The following is a 22,546-nucleotide window of genomic DNA, read 5'->3' on the forward strand; positions in this document are numbered from 1 at the left end:
TTGCCCGCCACAGTGGTGCCATGTGGTGGTCAGTCATATCCCCTAATACCCAAAATATTAACTACTTAAATATAAAATTTTCACACTTAACAATATACATAAAATACTAAAATAATTATAAATTAAAACTTATCTTTCAAATAATATAACAATTGAGAGAAAATATTACCTAGTTATATGAATAAAACAGAATAACTATAAAAAGATCAAAATGAAATTCATCTGAAAAAAATATTTTTTTAAAAAAAATAATAATGAAGGGATGGACAAAACACAAATGACAAAATGACTAAATGAGTGAGCAAACCCACTCTTTGGTAATAAGCTAATAGATTATTATTGTTTTTTGAGAAATAAATGAGGACATTTCTCAATCTTGGAAAGTCTGGAAACCCAGAAATGGCTTTCCTTTAGGCAAAAGAATGGATCATTTTTTGGCTTTTGTTTTCCTCATTTCTCTTCTGTCATTTCAGACTTGATTACAAAACAAACTGATTATACGTTCAAAGCGAAAGAACAACAAAAATCAAAACACCTAAAAAGGATGAACACATGTTTTGATATCCTTAATCTGGCCTATCTAACTTTGAAATTGAAAAGAAAGTTCAGTTCGTGAAAGATACGCCCATGCGAGATCAGTCCTGCTCCAGGGATAAATCCGATGAAATCAGATTATTTTCTCCTTTCGAAGTATCTTCATGCCATTTCAAGAAGCCTTCCTCAAGGGCCATTCTCATCCACTGATGCCGGCATCGCTCCATGGCTTCCGGAATGGTCAGCCAGCTTCTTTGGCGAGTACTTTGCTCTGGCCAAAACTGGAGCTCCTCCTTTACAAGCAAAGCAAACATGGCAGCTTTGCACAAACCTTCAGGGCAAAACTCATCTTGCAGGGTTTTGCTCTTGAAACTGTAGTAACCCAAAAAGTGCTGAAACAAACACAGCCTTAATAAAATAAAAAATATATACTGGCCAAATAAATCAGTCGAAAACTTGATACGGAAAATGCCTTTTGCAGAAAGCATGAAGTCAGTCCGATACTTCTGTTTTTGCTCAAACAAGTAAGAAGATCTTGGTATTACAGTAATAGTTTCATATTTTTTCACAATTATGAGGCATGAAGTCAACATTGCAAGTTGTTAGGAATGCTTATAAGAGAAAGAGATTGCAAATTTCCATGAAAAGTTACAGATACCCTACTGATAAAGATTTTGCAGCTATCGTAAAATAAATTCAAAACCCTACTTTTTCAATGATCTATGACATACTTTCCCGAGACTAATGTTCTGCTAACTTTAGCTATCGTGAAAAAACTATATCTGACTAACTAGCAGTATGCTAAAAGAACTCCCTTCCTCCAACCAGTGCAATGCCCAATGCAAATCCTGTTTGTGTGACATGGCAAACCAATATAATGTAAAAATTTACATACAAGTGAAGACAACCTAATATCGAAAATCTATAAACACATAATGCAATGGTTGGAAAGGATATTGTGTCACTGTGTAAGCATTTGGTACACACTTTATGTGCACATATCATTACTCATCCTAGATATAAGCACCCCAACAGAGGGGAAGGGGTTCAAGATTTATATAGGTAAAAACTTTATTTTTATTTTTTTGAAAAAATATAGGTAAAAACTTTATTAAATGGATGCAGACCTTCATACCAAGATTTATTTAGGTAAGAACTTGCAATTCTCAAAAAGGAAAAGATAGCCAATGCCAATTATAACCTTTTTATATAATTGAGCCAACAAGTTGAAATATAGGATTCAGTTTCTTCATTTATATTTCATTCAACATATAGAAGTTTCACTACACCCACACTATTCAATAAATAAGTTCTTTGCTAATTCTCATTTCAACAAACACCAATAACATGCACAAACACAATTTATCAATCATGATTCATAAAACAAAAGAGAGTCATTGATTCTTACCAATAAATCCCCTCTAACTCCAGCTTCTTCCACGGCTTCACGAACTGCGGCTTGCTCAACTGTTTCATCGTTTTCCCAGCCACCCTATGTTAAATCAAATGATTACTAGCAAACAAAAACAAAATGAAGATTTTCTCACAATTCTTCCTTTTGGGTAGTTATTTTCCAAACACAGAATTTCTTGCAGCAATAGAGCTTAACAGTTTTTCTTTAGACTACTCTAAAGGAAAAAACTGCCAAATTGGGACTAAGAAGAAAAATACTATTTAGGTCTTCAATACAAATCCATCATAACCATTTGTCAGTTTCTTTGGCTCAAGTATCAACATATGCAATCAAATGTAATTTCTATAAACATATTTATGTGAATCATGGAAATTTTAAAAAGTTTATATCTGGTGTAGCTGCATAAGATGAATAGTGCTCATAATAATGAATACAAATTCTTTTTGAGAGAAAGATACTGTTGTAAAATTTTCCTCAACTCTCAATAGTTTAGGGAAATAAGGTACAAATGCTCTTTGGTTCTCACATATTACCAAAAATAGAGCAGGAATACATTCTGTATTCCTGTACCATTGGATGCCATTTAAACTTTATCCAAGGAACTTCACCATGGGAATACTTGTGGAACAAAGTGTTATTAAATACACTGATCCAAGAAAATTTAACAATTAGTATAACCAATTAAGCATGGTGGGCTGCAAGCAAGCTCTTCAGAATTATGGCTTTTTATATTTTTGAAGCATGGTGCTGTTGATTGTAAACAAAGACAGAAAAACCAGCACCAGAGGTGTTAAATAACAGGTCCCAGAGCCAAAAAGGAGAAGTAATTCAGAAATGGATCAGTCTTCCTCTTCCTATTTCCTTTCTCTTACATTACATGCAAACACTAGACTGCCAATCAGATAAAAGAGCAAAATAGGTTTTTACCAAGTCTAGGGATGTCACCATTATGCAAAACTAAAAGAGCCTATTCTCTTTTTCTTTCTTCTTTTTTTTTTTTTTTTTTTTTTTTGAACTTTGGATACCCTGCAGGCCCCACCGCCAGGTCCCAGGAGACAGCAGAGCATTTTTTGGTAGTAGCTGAGGTTCAAACCTTGGAAGTCTGCCCTAACTAAAGAACCCTTGCCAGTACATCAACTCCCTGGGGACAACTAAAAGAGCCTATTCGAAAACTAGAATAATGTAACATAGACGCTGTTTCTTGTAACACATTCTGAAATAAAACACTTCGTGAGAAAAGGCTTCAACTTTCAGTCAATTTCAAAACAATAATAAATAGAAAGATAACATGGACATATTTAAATCATTTTTTTTTAAAAAAAAAGGCTGGCCATAGTTCTTATGAAGAATGAAATGGAAATGACAATATAAAGAACCTACAATCCTAACTTAAAGTAAACAAAAGAAAGTTTGACGCCACCATGCATGTGTGAAAAACAGGTAATCTGCAACGAGCATTAATGAGGGTACATATGCATTTTACAAACAAATTGTACCTTCGGAAACACAAGATTAGGTCCACTAGTTGAGTTGATCATTAGTACCTCCACAACCTTGTTACCATTTTCAACACAGTTTCTATACCTGAAAGGAATACACCTGCCAAATTGCCAATGAACACAATTGAGACTAACAAGATTTAAAGTATATGGATTTGACGCAAGATATTCAATCAACGATTGAAAATGCCAATCTACCTTCTGGGTTATATAATACATTAACAAATAACTAAACGATAAAACTGATATATGTTAACACAGTAACTGTTAGACCCAAATCACATGAATATCTGCACATGTTCGAGTTAATATATACGCATATCAATATATTTGTTGGGTTACTCAACTCAGTGTACAGCTCCAATGAAGTTGAATTGAAAATTTAAAAATTGGGGAAAAGGTTAAGAAGTCAACACAACCAAGTCAATAGGTTTGAATTTTAGGTACAAAATATAATGATTTCCAAAGTTGACAAATAACATTAACCTGAAAACTGTACACGAATGCTATCATTCTTCCTAAACGGGAAAGCTAAGATCACTAATACCCTTGCCCAACCTATCACGGTATGGACCATTATTAAATCTTCCGAAACAAATAATTAATTACCCAAAAACAAGACTCCCTCATCAAAAGTCATATCATTCCATAATATGAACACGGCTTATCACTTTCGTATCCATATAACTTCAAATCATATAATCCTCATCTACCTCTACAATCATGCACATTTACCCTCCATCCATTGAACAATATAATCACGCTTAAACAACACAAAGTAGAAAAAAGCAATAACCCATTTGATGAAAACGATTCCAACACATTCCACGCCAATGAACCCCTCATTTCCCTATCCCGTCCTAATATTAAATTATAGAAATAATAAATTTACCAATTTGCAGTTTCGAACAATCAATTCCAACAAAGAAGAAAAACAAGAACACATTTTATACACACATACCCGGCGATGAGACGGCAACCGTCTTTGTATCGCTGCAATTGACGACCAGTACGAGCGACCAACTCCGCCATTTGGCCCTAAACGAAACAATAACCTCTCTCACTCTCTCGTCAAATCCGTACGTGTTGATATTATGATATTTCAACAAACTTGTAAATGAGGGGTAAAAGGAAGAAGATAAACAGCCATCTGAAACATATTCCCTCTCTCTCTCTCGCTCGTTTATCTCTCTCTCGTTCTCTCTCTCTCTCAATATATTATTATATAACAGAAAGGTCTTATTAATAGAAGTTTCTCTCTCTAAATCTAAAAATCTGAAAGAGGGAAAAAAGAAGAGAAAAGACGAATGGGAGTGAGCCCTGAGGAAGGGACCTGCCGCATTTAAGTAGTTTCACCGCAATTTCTCAATTTTCGCGCCCATCAACCATGAACCACCGTACACCAACCTAGCCGGTACCCGGTTTTCCACTTTTTTTTGCTTAATTTTATATTTGTAAAAGGAAAGAAAATGAGGCCTGGAATGGGAATCAGTTTGTTTGGGAACCCCAAGCTTTTTTTTTTTTTTTCTCTCTCTTTATTTGGTCAGCATTCGTGGACCATTAGCCAGCTCCTCTGCTTTGGTCGGTTATTTTCGTATCTTCCATTTCCGTTTCACACACTTTCTCCACTTTCATCTTTATCTATTCTCTTCTCAAACTTTTGCTAAATGTTCAATTTTACATATTAAAGACAAATTTGGTCACACCTTAATGGATAAAGAAGTTAGACAATTTACTTAAATAAAATCAAAATTATGAATGCTTCAATTGCAATGTCTGTTGCTTGTGGAGTTTGAACTCAAATTAACATGCCATTTGGGTGTGTGTTGGATGTATTGAAATAGGCCACCCGCATTTTACATCTTTATTTTTTGTTCATACTATATTATTTATAATACATCTAATTGATATTAAGTTTTTTTATTCATATTTTAAATCCAATCCCACCTACACAATAGGGTGAAATTTAATCTAATTTGCAATAATGTATATTGAATCGATATTTTTTATTGATTATTTTTTAATATTAAATTATTTAATATATATTAAAATATTTTTTTTTCACATAACTAACAAAAAAAAATTATTGTTATTTTATGCTTTCAACAACAAATTTAAATTACTAAAATAAAAATAACAAATTCAAAAGAAAGAAGATAAAAATTGTACGTAGAAAAAAATATGTGGTATTATTTTAAATTATATTTTCTTTATAGACAACTGACCTGTTACAACTGACGGACTAGCATCAGCATCAGCCTGAGTTATAGTGAAAAGTCGCCCTGGGTTCTAAGCAGTATTCTTCTTAGGCTCTTCTTTCTTGGTCGGGGGACAATCTCTAATAAAGTGGCCCACCATGCCACACTGGAAACATGCCTTGGCTCGACACTCACCAGGATGATGCTTCTTGCATTTAGGACACTCGGGATATGATCGGAATGAGGACCCGCGACCCTGACGGCCACTTCGGTTTCCCCGAAACTTTCTATTTCCCCCTGATGCTCCAGAAGCCTCAGCCTTCCGCTTATGCTCAGGATTGCCACTGTCGGTCCCCTTACTGATATTACCACTAGCAGGAGGATTTGATGCCATGACGGCATCATTTGCAGCCTGCTCTTTCATTACTTGCTGCTCCGCCTCCTCAGCAATTAGAGCCAAGTCTACCACTCTCTTATACAGAGTGTCATGTGATGTGGTAATTTTCAAGTCCCGACTGATTGTAGCATTGAGTCCTCGAACATACTTCTGTTTTCTGGTGAAATCTGTAGGCACCAGATCACCAGCAAATTTTGACAACCGATCAAACTCCAGAGTATACTCGTCCACAGACATCTTTCCCTGAGTCAACTTCCCAAAATCTTCCTGATGTGAAGTCCTCACAGCAACATTATAAAATTTTTCTTCAAAAAGTTTCTTGAATTCTTCCCATGTCATTACACTGACATCTCGGGTCTGACTCACTATATCCCACCAGACGCGGGCATGGTCTTGAAACATGAAGGTCGCACAATTCACTCTCTCAATTCCCGTCACCCCATATTATCGAGGATACGGATAACAGTGCTCATCCACTGATCGGCCTTAATAATATCAATACCTCCCAGAAAAGTCGGAGGTTGCAGCTTCACAAACCGCTCAAACACAGAGTCCCGGTGCGGCATAATATACCCTTGGTTACCCACCACTGGCACAGGAACTAGTGGTAACCCTTGATTAACTGGGGCAGCTTGTTGCCTCAAACGTTGCAACTCTTCCTCTTAACGAAGTATGACACTTCGCATTTCTTGGAACATCTGCTGCCAGTCAGCAGGAGGATTAGCATTACCAGCCCCCGCGTTATCCCTCGGATTCTGCAGAGGTGGAGGCGGTGCTGGTGGATCGGTTCGGGTAGCCCCAGGCTCTACTTGCTCGCCCTGTGGTCTAGATGATTGCGGAGGGGCCATTACTAGTACCCCTGTAATCAACAACCCCAGCGAGTTAAACACCAATACCACACTTACGCACTTATTGCCTTAAACCCTAACTCATCTATTTACCTCATAAAATATTCACATAAGCAAATAACATTTAAAGCATCGCATCACATAACACATACATACTCTAGATGCTTGCATACTGCCTAAAATGGAAAGCGGTAAACAGATGATCACACAAACAGTAAAGTATTTACTCTCAATACTTACTGCACCATGAGTCGAGCTTATCTCTGACGACGAATGTACATGTTCGGCCGGTCTACAGGAAGTTTAAAAACCTTAGCGCTCTGATACCAAATTGTAACGCCCTAAATAATTAGGTACGCTACCCAAAATATTTATGAAACCCTAATCCCCTAAATCGGGATTACTAATCAAAATAGCGCAGAATTTAAACTTTTATATTAAACAGAATGAAAATAAGACTTGCAATACATTTAAACTTTTAAACAATTGGGATCCCAAAAAAACATATTTACAAACTTTATTACAAGTCTTTTCTTTTCTAGCCGACCTAAGTGGCAAAATGGAATCTCAAAAGTTCATCACTGGTAGACCCTTAACCCGCTCGGTCTGATATGGCTCGAACATGTACATTCTTCGCTAAGCTCCTAAAACTCATGGCTAATCAGCTAATGTCTTACCCTTTCCTGAACAGTAGGCACCCGTGAGCCAAGCCCAGCAAGACAGTATGAATCATAATAAATATAATATGCTCATCATACTATTTAAACAAATATGTCATTCACATATATCTGTATGACACAGACCTGCATAACACACTGACATGCCCATTTATGTCTACGTGGCGTAGACCTATGTGTTGCGCTCACACATCTATATACATTAAGGCCTTAGAATTTGTTCATCTCGGTTATGGTTACCGAGTCCAACCCGATTATGCCTTGAGCGCATAATCCCTAAATCTCATTTCAATTAACATGGCATGGCATTTTTACACATATATCACTAGGGTAATAACCCTAGGCTATTAGACCGTTCCTATTAGGGTAATAACCCTAATCTCGGTTACTAAACACTCATGCATATCATTCTCAATATAAGCGCCACTGTGCATACTCTACGTGTTAACCACTGTCTTACCTGTTGTCCAGCAATAGATAGAGATTTCGAATCCCCAGGTGCTCCTGATCAGGTGCCGATAATCCTAGTCACACAAATCCGAGATATTTCACACTTAGGGTTAACCCCTGATTCCATACTCATAAAATTAAATCATGGCATTTAAAATTCAGATAATCATACAGAGCTCGGAACAAGCTTTCCAACGATATAAAGAACTCCCAAATCGGAGTTCGGAATCAAAAGTTACGCATTTTCGAAATTTTAACTCGAAATTGCCCAAAATCACGAGGGCGGGCGCAGCATGCCCAAACCATGCCGCGGCACCTGGGACAAAACCCAGGTTCCACCAACAAGGGCGGGCCGCGGCATGCTCCAGAGCATGCCGCGGCATCTGGGTGCAGAACCTAGAACCAGCAAGCTTTTCCACGAATTTTCAGCAAGAACTTCAATCTTTTTACACCAAATTCACAACCAACCTCACAAGATAACAAATAGGTTCACTAGCAAATAATAGATGCTCAACTAACGTATTTCATGCATCAAAATCCCATAATAAAACCAAGAATTCAGATTGTACAATCACTCAAAAATCATGCTCAAAATCACAACCTCAAGCTCTCAAACTTGAGCTTAACTTCAACCTATAAAAATCCAGCAGCATAACACCACTTTAACATGAAATTTCCAACCTAGAAATATCATAAAATCTCTGCCCAACTCAACAATAAAGCATACAACAACACAAACTCTCAATTTCAACAAAATTAACACCAATCCACTTAACATGCAACAAAGAACACTCAAAGCTTAAAAGAACATGCCTTTCAATTTTATATTCACCTACAAATTAACAATTGAAGAGTAGGGAGAAGAACTACCTCAAATTTAAACCACAATCAAGCTAAATTCCCAAATACCAAGCTTAAACCAACTCCAACATCAAGCAATTCACACCAATTAAGCTTTGAAAATCTTTGAGAGGGTTAGGGGAAAGAAAGAGGGTTCGGATGAGAGGGAGAAGCAACCAGAAAATAAATTATCAATTCCCTCAAAAATCACTTTTCCAAACATAGTAATTAGAGGTCAAATGACCAAAATGCCCTTAGGGCCCAAAGCACACATATCCACCCTCATAAGGGTGTTCTAGTCATTTCATACCCAATTATTTCCAAATAAATTTCAGATTATCACTTAACAAATAAAATGCAAATTAAATCAATCCAATTTGTATTTCGGGCCCGAACCCGGTTCGGCCCGAAATTCCCGATTGTGACTATACCGCGCCAACCTGTCAGAACACACCTGAAAAGACAACACATGCATACTATATAATAATATAGTTCCATTAAGCACGTAATTTAATTAATTTCATCGTTTTACCCTTCTCGGGTCATAATTACCAAAATGCCCCTAGCTCACCAACGGGGTCTTAACATATTTAAAATTCATATTAATTCACATATATTGAACTATATAATAATATAATTCCTCAATTATTCATAATTATCTAATTAGGGTTTTGCTAATCCATTTCTTAATTCCAGGGTATTACACTAAAAGTGCACTTCTTCGGGTTAAGTTTCATCCCGTATCTCCGAACCAATTCAAAGCATTCTTCGAGGTCATCTGCATGGCTTGCACATGCCTTTGATTTGACCAACATGTCGTCCACGTATACTTTCATGTTTTGTCCCAGAAGGCCTTTAAACATCGGGTTCACCATTCGTTGATATGTTGCACTAGCGTTCTTTAATCCGAAAGGCATGACCAGGTAGTAGTATACCCCCTTATCGGTCCTGAAGCTAGTGCATTCTTGATCTGCCACGTGCATATTGATCTGGTTGTAGCCAGCATAGGCGTCCATGAAGGACAGTAGCTTAAATTCGGAGGTGGCGTGCACCATTTGGTCGATCCGTGGTAGGGGAAAACAATCTTTTGGGCAGGCCTTGTTTAGATCGGTAAAATTTATACATACCCGCCATGTCCCATTTGGTTCAGGCACCAGCACCAGATTGGCCACCATTCTGGAAAATGCACATCCCGAATCATGCCACTAGTTAGTAGTTTGTCCACCTCTTTCTCCATGGCTTCTGCCTTTACTGGGTCGAGGAGACGCCGCTTTTGTTGAACTGGTGGCATGTCCGGGTTAACGTTGAGGACATGGGTTATGACATGGGGACTTATGCCAGTCATGTCTCCTTGGCACCACGTAAAAACATTCGTGGCTGCCCTTAGTGCTTTAATTATTTTTTCTTTTTCCTTTCGGCTCTAGGCTTTTTCCCAGCCAGAGGACCTTGGCGGGGTCAAGGTCACATACTGATATTTCCTCGACGTCTTCCATTGGTTCTGCAATTTTTTCGGATCCCACACGGGGATCCAACTCATCTTCTTCCGCCATTCCTAGCAAAATAACTTCACGGACCATCAATATTAGTAGGTGGGCGGCAACATTATAACATTGCCTGGCCTCTCTTAGGTTACCCCTCACGGTCCCTACTCCAGCTTCCTGAGTAGGGAACTTTAGGCACAAGTGCCGGATCGATGTAACTGCGCCGAAGTCCACTAGGGCCGGTCGGACGAGGATTGCGTTGTAAGCAGTCGGGCAGCCTACCACCACGAATGTGCAGTATTTAAAAGTGCTTTGGGGTGTGTCCGGACACAAGGTGACTGGCAACCTCACTTTTCCCATTGGGATAAGTGTTGTTCCATTGAACCCTCTGAGTTGGGAACCGCTTGGCGAAAGATCCCGGTCCGTGAGGCCTATCGCCGTGAAGGCTTCTTTAAAGAGTAAATTCACAGAACTCTCATTGTCGATTAGTATTCTAGCCACAATCTTGTTGGCGATGGGAGTCTCTATGACTAGGGATCATGGTGAGGAAAACGCGTCGTTTTTGCGTCTTCTTCTGTGAATGCAATTGGTTGGTCCATGAGTCGGGGCCTCTGAGCTGGGAGTTGAGTAGCTTCCCAAACCTCGTTGTGTTTTACTGCCCCGACGTAGCACTTTAATTACTTTCGGGTAGTCCCTCTGATATGGGGCCCTCCAGAGATTATAGCCACTCTTCCATTGGGTCTCAGTGGTAGGCCGGGAGTCTGCTGAGGTTCCCCCAGGGAAGCGAATGGTGCTAATGCTCTGGGCGCACCCCCTAGCATTCCTTGGGGCAAAGGTCCCGCTGCCAGAACCGGGTTGAGATGGTGCAGCCGGTTCTTAATCCACTCGTAGAGGTGACCCAATCGAATCAAGCTCTCGATCTCATCCTTAAGGTTTTTGCATTCATTGGTGTTGTGTCCAATGTCGTTGTGGTACTCGCATCTTTTGTTGGGATCCCTTCGGGAGCTATCTCTATATAGAGGAGGCGGTCTCCGGTAGTGCGTATTTTGCCTGGTGGCAAAATATACACGTTCTTGAGAGTCTGTCAGCTCCGTGTATTGGGTGTATTGGGGAATGTACCCCCTTTTCTGCCACTTGTCCTCCGTCCGGTTGCTACCTTCACTACAAAAAAATGGATATTCAGCTACAAAAAAATTGGTAGCAAATAATGCCTATTTAGTAGCTAATATACTTTTTGCAACTAACTTTTTTTGGTGGCTACTTCGTAGCTAATACTCCGTTGCTGAAAGTTTTTTGCTACCAAGGCAATTTGTAGCAAATTTGCTACTAATATTTTTGTAGCAAAAAATATCAAATCTAGTAGCAAAATAATTACTTTGAAAGACTACTAAAACTTTTTTAGTACTACATTTTAGTAGCAAATCACCTTAAAATTGGTAACAAATACAACTTTAGTACTTAAAAATATAATAATTTCCGTTTACCGAAATTTTGTTGCAAAATAAATTTAAATTGAATTGTATGTGATTTTTCAACCAAATTTATATTTAATATTTAATTTTAATTATTCTAGTAATGCAAATTTCTAATTATATATTTGTAGAATTATTAAAAAAATTATTATTAAAATATCTAAACTCACTTTAATAGAATTAATAACTTATATATACATACAATTAGTAAATTGTTGATAATACAAAATCTCTAACATAATCTAACATAATTTAAAATATATAACATAGACAAATCTAAAAAAATCAAATAAATCTTGGATGTTGGCTTATATCCGACCAATTCTGTTAGTACTTCACCAAACATTTTATTTGCTATACAATAGATTGAGCCCTCTTGTGATGCCATTTGTGTAGACTCCCACAACACTCTTCGTGTGTAATTGACCAGATCAAGGTATTCGGCTGCAATAAGGGTTGTTGGGTTCTGAAGGTGAACACCTAAACCAACAACAACATGAAAAGAAATTACTCAATTAACAGTCTACATAAAGGGACTTGGTTTAACTAGAGGACATGAAAAACATGCTGATATTTGATTGATTTACCACAAGTCAATAAAAGAACCATGCTGAAGCCTTTGCAGTTGAAAGGTGCATCTTCAGATAAGAACCATGCTGATATTTGATTGATTTACCACAAGTCAATAAAAGAACTAAAATCCAAATTTTTGAAAGTGAAACATTAATAATGAAAAGAGAAAAAAGATTAAAAAATCTCACAAGTCAGTGGACTCATAGCGAGTGGCGATAGCAAGCTCGCTATGGATTGTACACCAGCAACAAATCCCTGTGCTTTCCCCTGAAAGAGAAGAATAGAGTAAATTTAGAGAATGGAAGTAAAAGACTTGCATCTCTTCTATAATGAGTGTCAGTTCATGATTTTTCATGCAATTTGGGAACAAACCTGATTGCTTGAGCTCGATGCTTTTGAAATAATTGCGTAAGTCTGCATATTGAGAATTTGACAGCAAAATTATTGAACAATCATATTCATAGTTCACCAACATAAATATAAGAAAAAACAAAAAATCACTTACAGCAGGTTTCACAAGAACATAGATAACTCCAAATGAGGCACTTAAGTAAGGCACCTGCAATATGATAATTACTTTCATTATTCCCAGAACAATTATTTTATCAACGGAAATTTTTTATCAAGTATGTTATAAGGCTGCAAATTTCTAAGGATCTTTTCATGGAAGAATTTAAGTCAAGCATGATTTGTTGAAGAAAATAAACAGTTCCTTTTGACTAGGCCTCTTTATTGATTGGTCTTTTAAATCTCTACTTTTCAAAATAGATCTTGTTTAATATTTTTATCAAGTTGTTCACAGTGCTTACCCAAGTTGCCCAAGCCAAACCATAGAGTAATGCCTGCATGTAAGAAAGCATCATTAGATTATTTCTTTTTTCCTTTTAGTGGAGAAATGAGAATAATTTAATAGGGTGGCTTACATAAGCTATAGAAGAAAGTAAGGCCATGCACAATATTACTTTCTCTCCAACCAATGGATTCATTAGTGGAAGCAGCACCATCTGGGAGGCACATCAAAAACCCAAATCTTTCATTCAAAAAATGCATAATAATTGGACTAAGCATGATCTTGAAAGGTTATATAGATGAGTTTAAATGCTTATGACACATTAATAATTCACCTAAGAGATTAGAAGACCGTTAAAAAAATGATATTGTGAACTTCATACTACTTTCTTAGTCAAGGGTAAGACTATGAGAACTGGTTTTTCAACTTTTGCATAAATTTTTATATGACCATCTTGTGAGAAAAAATATTAAATGCAGTGAGGTGAGAGAAATATCAATCCAAACCATGACATATGTATGAACTTTTGTAGAATAAACAATTTGAGATAATAAGCTCCATAAGGAAACATACCTGAGAAGCAATAGAACCTATACCAACCATCATCAAAATTTCTGAGAACTGATTTTTGACGAAGCCAAAAGCTGCCTTTAGATAGTACTGTGCAAGTTGAAGTAGTAATAGGATTTTCAATTCATTGAAATAAACAGGGCACAAAATATGTTTCAAAATCATTAGTTATAATAGCATTTGCAAAGGACAAATTACTCTAATCTAATTACTGCAAAGACTAAACTAATGCAAATGCAATTTTAAAAAGGGCAAAGTAAAAATAGTACAAAGTTGGTACAATCCCATGTTTGGCAGGTATCATAAACCCTCATTCAACTCTCATTTTACTTGTTGAACCCATATTCCAATAATGTTGAAGTTCTATCCTTTAAAAATGGAGTAAAGCTCTTTTTAGCTACAAGGGTGGATCAAATTAATGAACTTGTCCTCCAAAAGTGGATCAATTCCTTTCGTTTGGAATAATTAATGTAGATAATGTTTGGTTATCCTTAGTCTTTTATTGTAATTGAAAAAACATACCAGCAGAACACTTCGCCGATTCCCGACATTCCCAACTCATGAAGAAAGAAACCAGAGAAATGCTCCTAAGTGTTGGACTGCAATGGAAATATAGCTTGGAATAGTCACAAGTGGCAACTTTCATATGATTTTCATAACCAATTTGTTTCAATATACTATCTGCATATGAAAAGGAGAATGTCACCAAACCATTCACATAGCCATAAACTTAAGCCTTATGCCAACAATACCACTATATCGATAGCAGCAGTAGGTGACAAAAATTAAATCAAAAATTCAGCTTTAATTTTTGATCAAAAATTAATTTTTCGCTTTAATTAATGTATTTTTAAATTAAAAATTATACCTATAAATAATTAAACCACAAATGTAGAACATTTTAGTTATAAAATTAACAAACAACTTAAGAATATTAAATTTAATTTATCCAAAGATAAAGGAAAAAAAGACGTATATCCTAGCAAACATTTATTATAAGATTTAAAATAAGATAAAAACATTAATTATAAACAAACAATCTGGACAGAGTAATTTAAATTTAAATTTCAAAAAAAGATAAGTATCCCACAAAACAAGGTTAAAAAATAACAAAAATTTCAAAAATTAAAATTTGAATTTGGTTTTTAAATAAATACGTGTATGTATATATATACCATACATTAATTTTTATCGTCATTTTTTTTTCTTTACTCTATTCACATTCACTGTTAACGATTTTTTTTTTCTCTCAAAAACCTTAATTTGCCTCAACAGCCTCAACAAATCTAAAGAGCAATTAAGTGCCATAGTTGTATAAAGGTATGAGCTAAATGATATTTGATATATATCATGATTGACATTATAATCTTGCATTGATTAGATTGTTAATTAAAAAATCCCTTCAGGTGTTTCAATTGGTGAGGTGTTTCAAAGAATTTCAAAAAGGATACAAGGAGTGGGTACACACAAACAAAGTTTGAATAAATTTCTATACTATTTCACTAAAACAATATGCATTGAAATCAACTAGGAAATATAGAATTGACATGGATTAATTATCTTCGTTTTCGAATCTGTATAGTTGTTCTTTGTTGGGCTAATGAATTTACAATCTTCTTACTCTACTTTGGTGGCATGCAATTCCATTTTGAAATAGAAGAAAAAGCCATTACAATGCTTTCAAATAACATATTATAAATAACTAGAATTACAAATAATTACCTAAATAATTAATACTCCCACGGGGACATTACAGCAGGAAACAACTTATAACAAAAACTCATCAAAATATAAATATCAAATGCAGAATTACACATCAACCAGATAAGCAACTCAAATCAAATTTCCTATCTTTTCTTGAGAAACCATCTAAATTACTATACTAAGAAATCATCATCACTCAACCACTAATCAAATCCTGAAATCCAGGGAAAGGCCAATCAAAGTCTTGTTATTTAATATTACGTTACAGGAAATGTCTAGCTAAATTCTGTTTCTCACATTGTGACTTTGCAGAATCCTCAAGAATAAACCTCACAATAATAATATATACAATTAAATAAAGGTAAAAAATGAAAACATACCATTAGGAATGTCTTTGAGCTGAGTACCACGACCCTGAAATTTGAAAAATAAAACATATATGCATTAAAAATTGGAAATTGGAAATTTAACATACAACCCCAAAAAAATACCAGAATTTGTAAGTATTATTACCTTCTCAATTGATAAACCTTTGCTCGACGAAGACCTGGCAACAGTAGGTGCAGAATACCGTTCAACGATCTTCCTCTCTGCCTTAAATACTCGGCTCTTTGTCTCCTAATTGCCTGATAATCATAGAAAGAGAACTTTTAGAAAATATGCATATAACACAAGCAACACAGTATCAACAAATAAAATGCAGATATAGATTGACAGTAGAACAAATTATTACTCTTTGTAGCCGATCTTCCAACTGATCCCTCATTCTCCGCCTCTCAATCTCACGTTGATGAGAGACAGACTTAGCAACACGATGCACCCACAGCCACTGTCCCCACCGCCAAATCTCTTGAACTCTCCATATTTCGTGCTGCCGTTCTTCGCCGAAGTCGAACAGAGCAGAACGAGAGGGATCGAACAGAGCAGAACGAGAGGGAGAGACTGAGATCGATTTTAGGGTTGATACTGAGAGCTGTCGTTCTTCGGCGAAGTCGAACAAAGGGAAAGAGCAGTTTAGGGTTGATACAGCTGCTCTTTGATATTGCGTATATTTGCAGCTAGCTGTATATAGTCTTTATTATTATTATTATTATTATTATTATTATTATTATTATTATATTATTATTATTAGCCTACCAAAACTAATTAAATGTAATCTATTTTAAAAAATATTTTTTTAACAAAAAATAAATTGAGTGACCTTATTTTTAAAAAATATAATATGTTTTATTTTTAAATGACAAATGTAATTAATTACTAAAAAAATTAGAGTATCATAACTTTTAATTTTCAAAAATAGTAGCAATTAAGTATATATATCTGAAACAAAAATTAGTATTATATTCTTTATACTTAGTTGTGTAGCACTTATTTTTGAGTTGAAACTATATATAAACCATAAATTATCAATTATAAATATAAATATGAATTTATTTATACACTTCAACAATAAATAAGAAATATTAGATCGTCACTTTAGTTGGGCCAATAAAATTTAGGATTAATTACAGCAGGAGACGTTAATTATATTTTATTTATAGATATATGATGACTTATTTAATTTAAGGATATACCCAATATTAATTCTCTTAAATTGCTAAGCGGTATACATTCAAATTAGGATAAGTTTTATTTCATATCATTTTATTTCTCTTAAACTTTTTCTTTTTCTAAATTGTTTTCTCTCTCCGGTAAGCATTCCATATCATTTTATTGGCCACTTTCATAGTAGCTACGTGAGAGGAATTAGTAGGCTTAAAAAATATATATATACATAATATATTCATAATTTTCTTTAATATTAAAAAATAACTCTTTTTTTTTTTTTTTGTCTTTTTTAAGAAAAGTTTAAACAATTTTTTTGGTTACACCGATAATTATTTGAGCTCAAAAATTATATCACCACGATCTACTTTTCAAGGAGATCGTTTTAACATATGGGAAGTATATATTTTATTACTGATGTCGGAAAAAATAATTAAAATCAAAAGTAACCTTTTAGTTTCTTTACTAGAAAATCGAATTTTTAAATATCAACTAATTTCTAAAATAATTTATAAGAAACTAAATTTTTAAACATGATATCTTCTCTGTTAGATAGGATGTGTTGTTGTTACTTATTTAAAGTAAATTTATTTAGATTCTAGCAAACTCTTAAATATAAACTATTATAATATTTATTGTAGTAATCCATAAAATAAGCAACTAAATGTGTATGAGAAAAATTATTTTGAAATATATATTTTTTTAATGAAAAGTAACTAATTGATATATTATTTACATCAAAAGCAACCAAAAGATTACTATTTTTTTTACTTGCAAAACACTGAAATTTCTGGAAGCGAGAATTTTTAAGTTTTTTTAATTTTCGGTAATAATTTTAAATTTTGGCATTTATGCTGATGTGGCACATCGGTATTTGTGCAAATAAATTTGTTAAAGGTATTTTTGCAAATAAAATCAATGTTAAGTATATTATTGAAAAAACCCCAAAAATTTATACACTATGGTGCCGTTTGGTAACAATTATGTTTTTTAATTTTTAAATTACAAAAATGAGGTAGAATTTTTGTTTTTAAAATTTTGTTTCTGAAAAATTTTGGGTCTGAGTCGGAGTTTAAAACATTGATTAAAAAAATTGTTTAAAAAAATAGTAAAAGTGACTTTTTTGTTTTTAAAATTTTAATTTTCAATTAAAAATATTGAAAAGTAAAAACAGTTTTATAGAATATGTTTTTGAAAAATATTTTGACTTTTCTAATTTTAAAAACAGAAAAGTGATTAAAAAAGTGTTACCAACCGGCACCTATAATTATTAATAACTAAAGAATATTTGATAGGATTTTTTTACTTTTACACTTGAAAATAATTTTTTTGTATCTTCACATAATTTCACATAGAAACCCTCATAGTAATTGAACAACCTAAATCGTAACAAAAATTCACATATAAACTACCGAGCAACCCAAACAAAAAAATCATATTATTTATTATTATATTATTTCATATATTTTTTCAAATACAATATAGTATTTATCAAAATTATTAATATTAAATATTTTTTCTTGTAGTATAATTCATCGTGTTTATCGGAAGATACAATAAGAAATGATAGATAAGAACTGGATTTTCCAAAAGGATAGATTATCGGAGGAGTTTTTCAATGGACTTAAAAATTTTCTCAAATTATCATCCTTTCACTTGAATGATGAAAATAAGATTCGATGTCCATGTGTTTCATGTATGAACTTATACTATTATGACTTGGAGACGATTGAGCGCCATATATTTGTAAGAGGATTTTATACAAAATATGTTTTATGGGAGTTCCACGGGGAAGATATCACGTAAATACACGAGGATGAAGAGAATGCAGAATCAATCGTTGAGGAAGACAACACATTATATGATAGTGATGATGAAGATGATGACGATATGATACCAGCATTAGAGGATTTGGCTAATCAATCTCATAGAAATAGTGAGTTTGTGAACCTTGGAGATTCAAATGGCGACAACAATGCAAGGAATTCATTACCTAACTTATTTGCTGAAGCTGAAAAGGAGTTGTACCCCGGATGCACAGTATTCTCGAGCTTAACATTTATTGTTAATCTAATGCACATTAAAGTGATGTGTGATTGGAGTAACAAATCATTTGATCTCGTTGTTGGACTTACTTTGGAAAGCATTTCCCAAAGACAATAAGATTCCACGGTCATATTACGAGGCTAAGAAGATGTTGCGTGATCTTGGTTTAAGATATGAAACCATTCATGTATGTAAGGACAATTGTGCTTTATTTTGGAAAGAGAATGAAAATGCTGAAAGATGTCCTGTATGTGATCATGAACGATACAAATTTCAAGGAACTAAAGGCAAGAAGATCCCATACAAAAAGATGCAATATTTTCCCATAACTCCACGTCTACAACGACTTTTTATGTCTCGCCATACATCAACTGATATGAGGTGGCATAAGGAAGAACGTGTTGATACTGATGGTGAACTTAGACACCCAGCTGATGCAGAAGTCTGGAAGGATTTCGATCGACAATATCCTAATTTTGCAAAAGAAACTAGAAATGTTAGGTTGGGATTTGCAACAGATGGATTCAATCCATTCGGTGATTTATCAAACGCACATAGTATGTGGCCAGTGTTGCTAATGCCATATAACATGCCTCCATGGAAATGTATGAAACGAGAATTCGTAATGATGGCATTACTAATTCCAGGACCCGGTCTGTGCAAAGACATAGATGTCTTTTTACGACCTCTAATTGATGAGCTCAAGGAATTATGGGAAAATGGGGTGCGTACTTTTGATATTGTTGACAAAGAATATTTTACAATGCGTGCTGCAGTATTATGGACGATTAATGATTTTCCAGCATATGGTACTGTGTCTAGGTATAGCACTCAAGGGTATAAAGCTTGTCCTGTTTGTGAGGAAGACACATCTTCACTTCGAGTAAGAGGAAAAACATGTTTCATGGGTCATCGTCGAGATTTGAGTCTGAACCACCAATGGCGCAAGGATAAAGAGTACGATGGCACAATTGAAAGACGTTCTGGCTACAAGAATTTTAACAGGAGATGAAATCTTGGACAAAGTAAAAGGTTTATGGAAATGTAGGCCGTGGAAAAATGATAAGATCATTAAGGAAGATAAGCAACAAATGAAGGATGCATCTTATGAAAACAAAACAAACTCGGAGGCGAAAAAGTATTTTGTGGGAGTTAGAATACTGGCCTAAGTTAAAACTAAGACATAATTTGGATGTGATGCATATTGAAAAAAATATATGTGAGAGTGTGGTCGGTACAATATTTAGTATCGATGGGAAGTCTAAGGATACTGAAAAGGCAAGACTTGATTTACAAGACTTAAATATTCTAAGCAAACTACACATGAAAAAGAAAGTGGAATAAATGGTTGAAACCGGTAGCATGTTATACACTATCGGCAAAGGAACGACAAGAATTTTGTACGTTCATAAAATCTGTAAAATTTCCTGATGGATATGCAGGAAATATTTCTCGAAATGTTAACATGAAAGATGGAAAATTATTTGGGTTGAAAAGCCATGATTGTCATATCTTACTGCAAAGGTTGTTACCTATTGGTTTAAGGCCATATTTGAATAAAAAGGTGATGGATGCAATTGCTGAGTTATCATTGTTCTTTAGAAAACTATGTGCGAGGACATTAAATGTGAAAGACTTAGATGAATTGGAAGAGGGCATTGTACTTACCTTATGTAAATTGGAAAGTATTTTTCCTCCGCTTTCTTCGATGTGATGATTCATCTTGCGGTGCATTTGCCATTAGAAGCTAAGTTGGGAGGTCCAGTACAAATGCGATGGATGTATTCAATCGAAAGGTATCATAAAGTGTATTTTAGTTAAATTTGTATTATTCGATAATTGTTGAGTACAATATTTTAAAATTATACATTGAAAACATAATAAATTTCAGGGAATTAGGTCATTTAAAGAAATATGTAAAGAACAAAGCTCGACCTGAAGGTTGTATTGCTCAAGGATACATTATTACCGAGGCATTAAATTTTTGTTCCATGTATCTTCGTGGAATAGAGACACGATTTAATCGCCCCGATCGTAATTCTAAAAACCTTGGCGTCAGAAAAGAATCTACCTTGTCTATATTCAACATGCCTACAAGACCATTTGGCAAACAATCATCTTTCACACTAACTCAAGAGGAACGAAACCAAGTTCAATGGTACATTTTGAATAATTGTCCTGAGTTAGACACATACTTAACGTAAGTTAATTTGTTTTTCCTTCCCAAATATTATAATATTTATGTTTTAGCATAAAATTAATATTTCATAGTACTTGTTATGAAAACAGAGAACATAGATTATTCTTACAATCTCAAGGATTTTCCGACATTGACCAAGTACAAAAAAATGAATTTTCAAGATGGTTTGAAAATAAAGTAAGTATAAAATATAAATTAAAATATCTTATAACATAAATTTGTGTTTGCATCATAAAATGACAATATGAAATTTGAAATATTCACAGATAAAAAATGAACGAAACAACTTCGGTCAAGCAAGAGAAGATTTGTATGCAATTGCAAAGTGCAACCTGATTTGTTGGTTTGTTCATATGATGGTTGTATGGTTAATGGAGTTCGATATCATACAAAAAGTCGAGATGAAAAACGTACAACTCAAAATCATGGTGTTTTGGTTGAAGCAGAATATGAAGGAAAAATGTGTAATTTTTACGGCGTCATTGATGAAATTTGGGAAGTACACTACCTCTATTGGAATACAGTTGTATTGTTCAAATGTTCTTGGTACAATACCAATGGGAATAAAATGTATACTGAGTATCATTTTACTAGTATAAACATTAGCTCAAAATGGTTTGAAGATGAACCATTTGTTCTTGCTAATCAAGTATGTTCGATCTTTTATTTAGATGATATTAAAAAAAATAAAGATTGGAAAGTAGTGCGTAAAGTGAATCATCGCCACATTTGGGATATACCACCAAAGCGTATCATGGTGAAGATGATGATGAAGATCCCACTATCATCGGTTCTGAAGCATATCAAGAAGAATTTTCGAATAATATTGATTTAAATTTTGATTCAACAATAAGTAATATCAATCTTATTCGGGATGATATCGAAGATATAGAATGTGATGATGGAGTATTTAGTGATATTCCAATAAATCACAATGATGATACAGAAGAAGAACCGTAACTTGATGATTCTGAAGATATAATATTGAGTGATAAAACTAATTAGGTATAAAGTGCGTCAATTTTTTGTTTTTTTAATTTTTCAATATAAAAATTTGTTACATGCAATACTAATTAATTTGGTATTTTTCAGCTTTACAGTCATGTCAAATAAGAAGTCACGCGATCTACCATTAAGTCGTACAAGGTCATTTGGTCCAAAGAAGACACATAATAATGATTCAACATCTACAAAATCTCCACCTCCTGTGCCTTGTTCTCCAAATGAAGATTCAACAACACCATCTGATGATGAAATTCAAGAATTGTTAGGTACAACCGTTCATACATGCATGACTTAATTAAGATA

General features: G+C 34.4%; 2 protein-coding genes across 2 annotated transcripts; both read right to left on the reverse strand.

Moving 5' to 3' along the window:
- Positions 1-286: 286 nt before the first annotated feature.
- LOC115700940 (nudix hydrolase 16, mitochondrial) lies at positions 287-5,156 on the reverse strand. Its single transcript, XM_030628619.2, has 4 exons — positions 4,409-5,156; positions 3,445-3,547; positions 1,943-2,026; positions 287-926 (listed from the first exon to the last, which is right to left on the reverse strand). Exons 1-4 carry the CDS (start codon positions 4,477-4,479, stop codon positions 636-638), a joined length of 549 nt encoding a protein of 182 aa, XP_030484479.1. The 5' UTR covers positions 4,480-5,156; the 3' UTR covers positions 287-635.
- Positions 5,157-11,980: 6,824 nt separating this feature from the next.
- On the reverse strand, positions 11,981-19,073 carry LOC133030495 (uncharacterized). The gene is made up of 12 exons (XM_061103254.1): positions 18,986-19,073; positions 16,181-16,509; positions 15,961-16,073; positions 15,828-15,861; positions 13,747-13,833; positions 13,307-13,387; positions 13,193-13,225; positions 12,889-12,942; positions 12,756-12,797; positions 12,572-12,650; positions 12,398-12,466; positions 11,981-12,290 (listed from the first exon to the last, which is right to left on the reverse strand). The coding sequence occupies exons 1-12, from the start codon at positions 19,071-19,073 to the stop codon at positions 12,043-12,045; spliced, it is 1,257 nt and encodes a 418-aa protein (XP_060959237.1). The 3' UTR covers positions 11,981-12,042.
- Between the last annotated feature and the right edge of the window lie 3,473 nt (positions 19,074-22,546).

This window comes from Cannabis sativa, chromosome 8, assembly GCF_029168945.1.
Source record: "Cannabis sativa cultivar Pink pepper isolate KNU-18-1 chromosome 8, ASM2916894v1, whole genome shotgun sequence".
NCBI lineage: Eukaryota > Viridiplantae > Streptophyta > Magnoliopsida > Rosales > Cannabaceae > Cannabis > Cannabis sativa.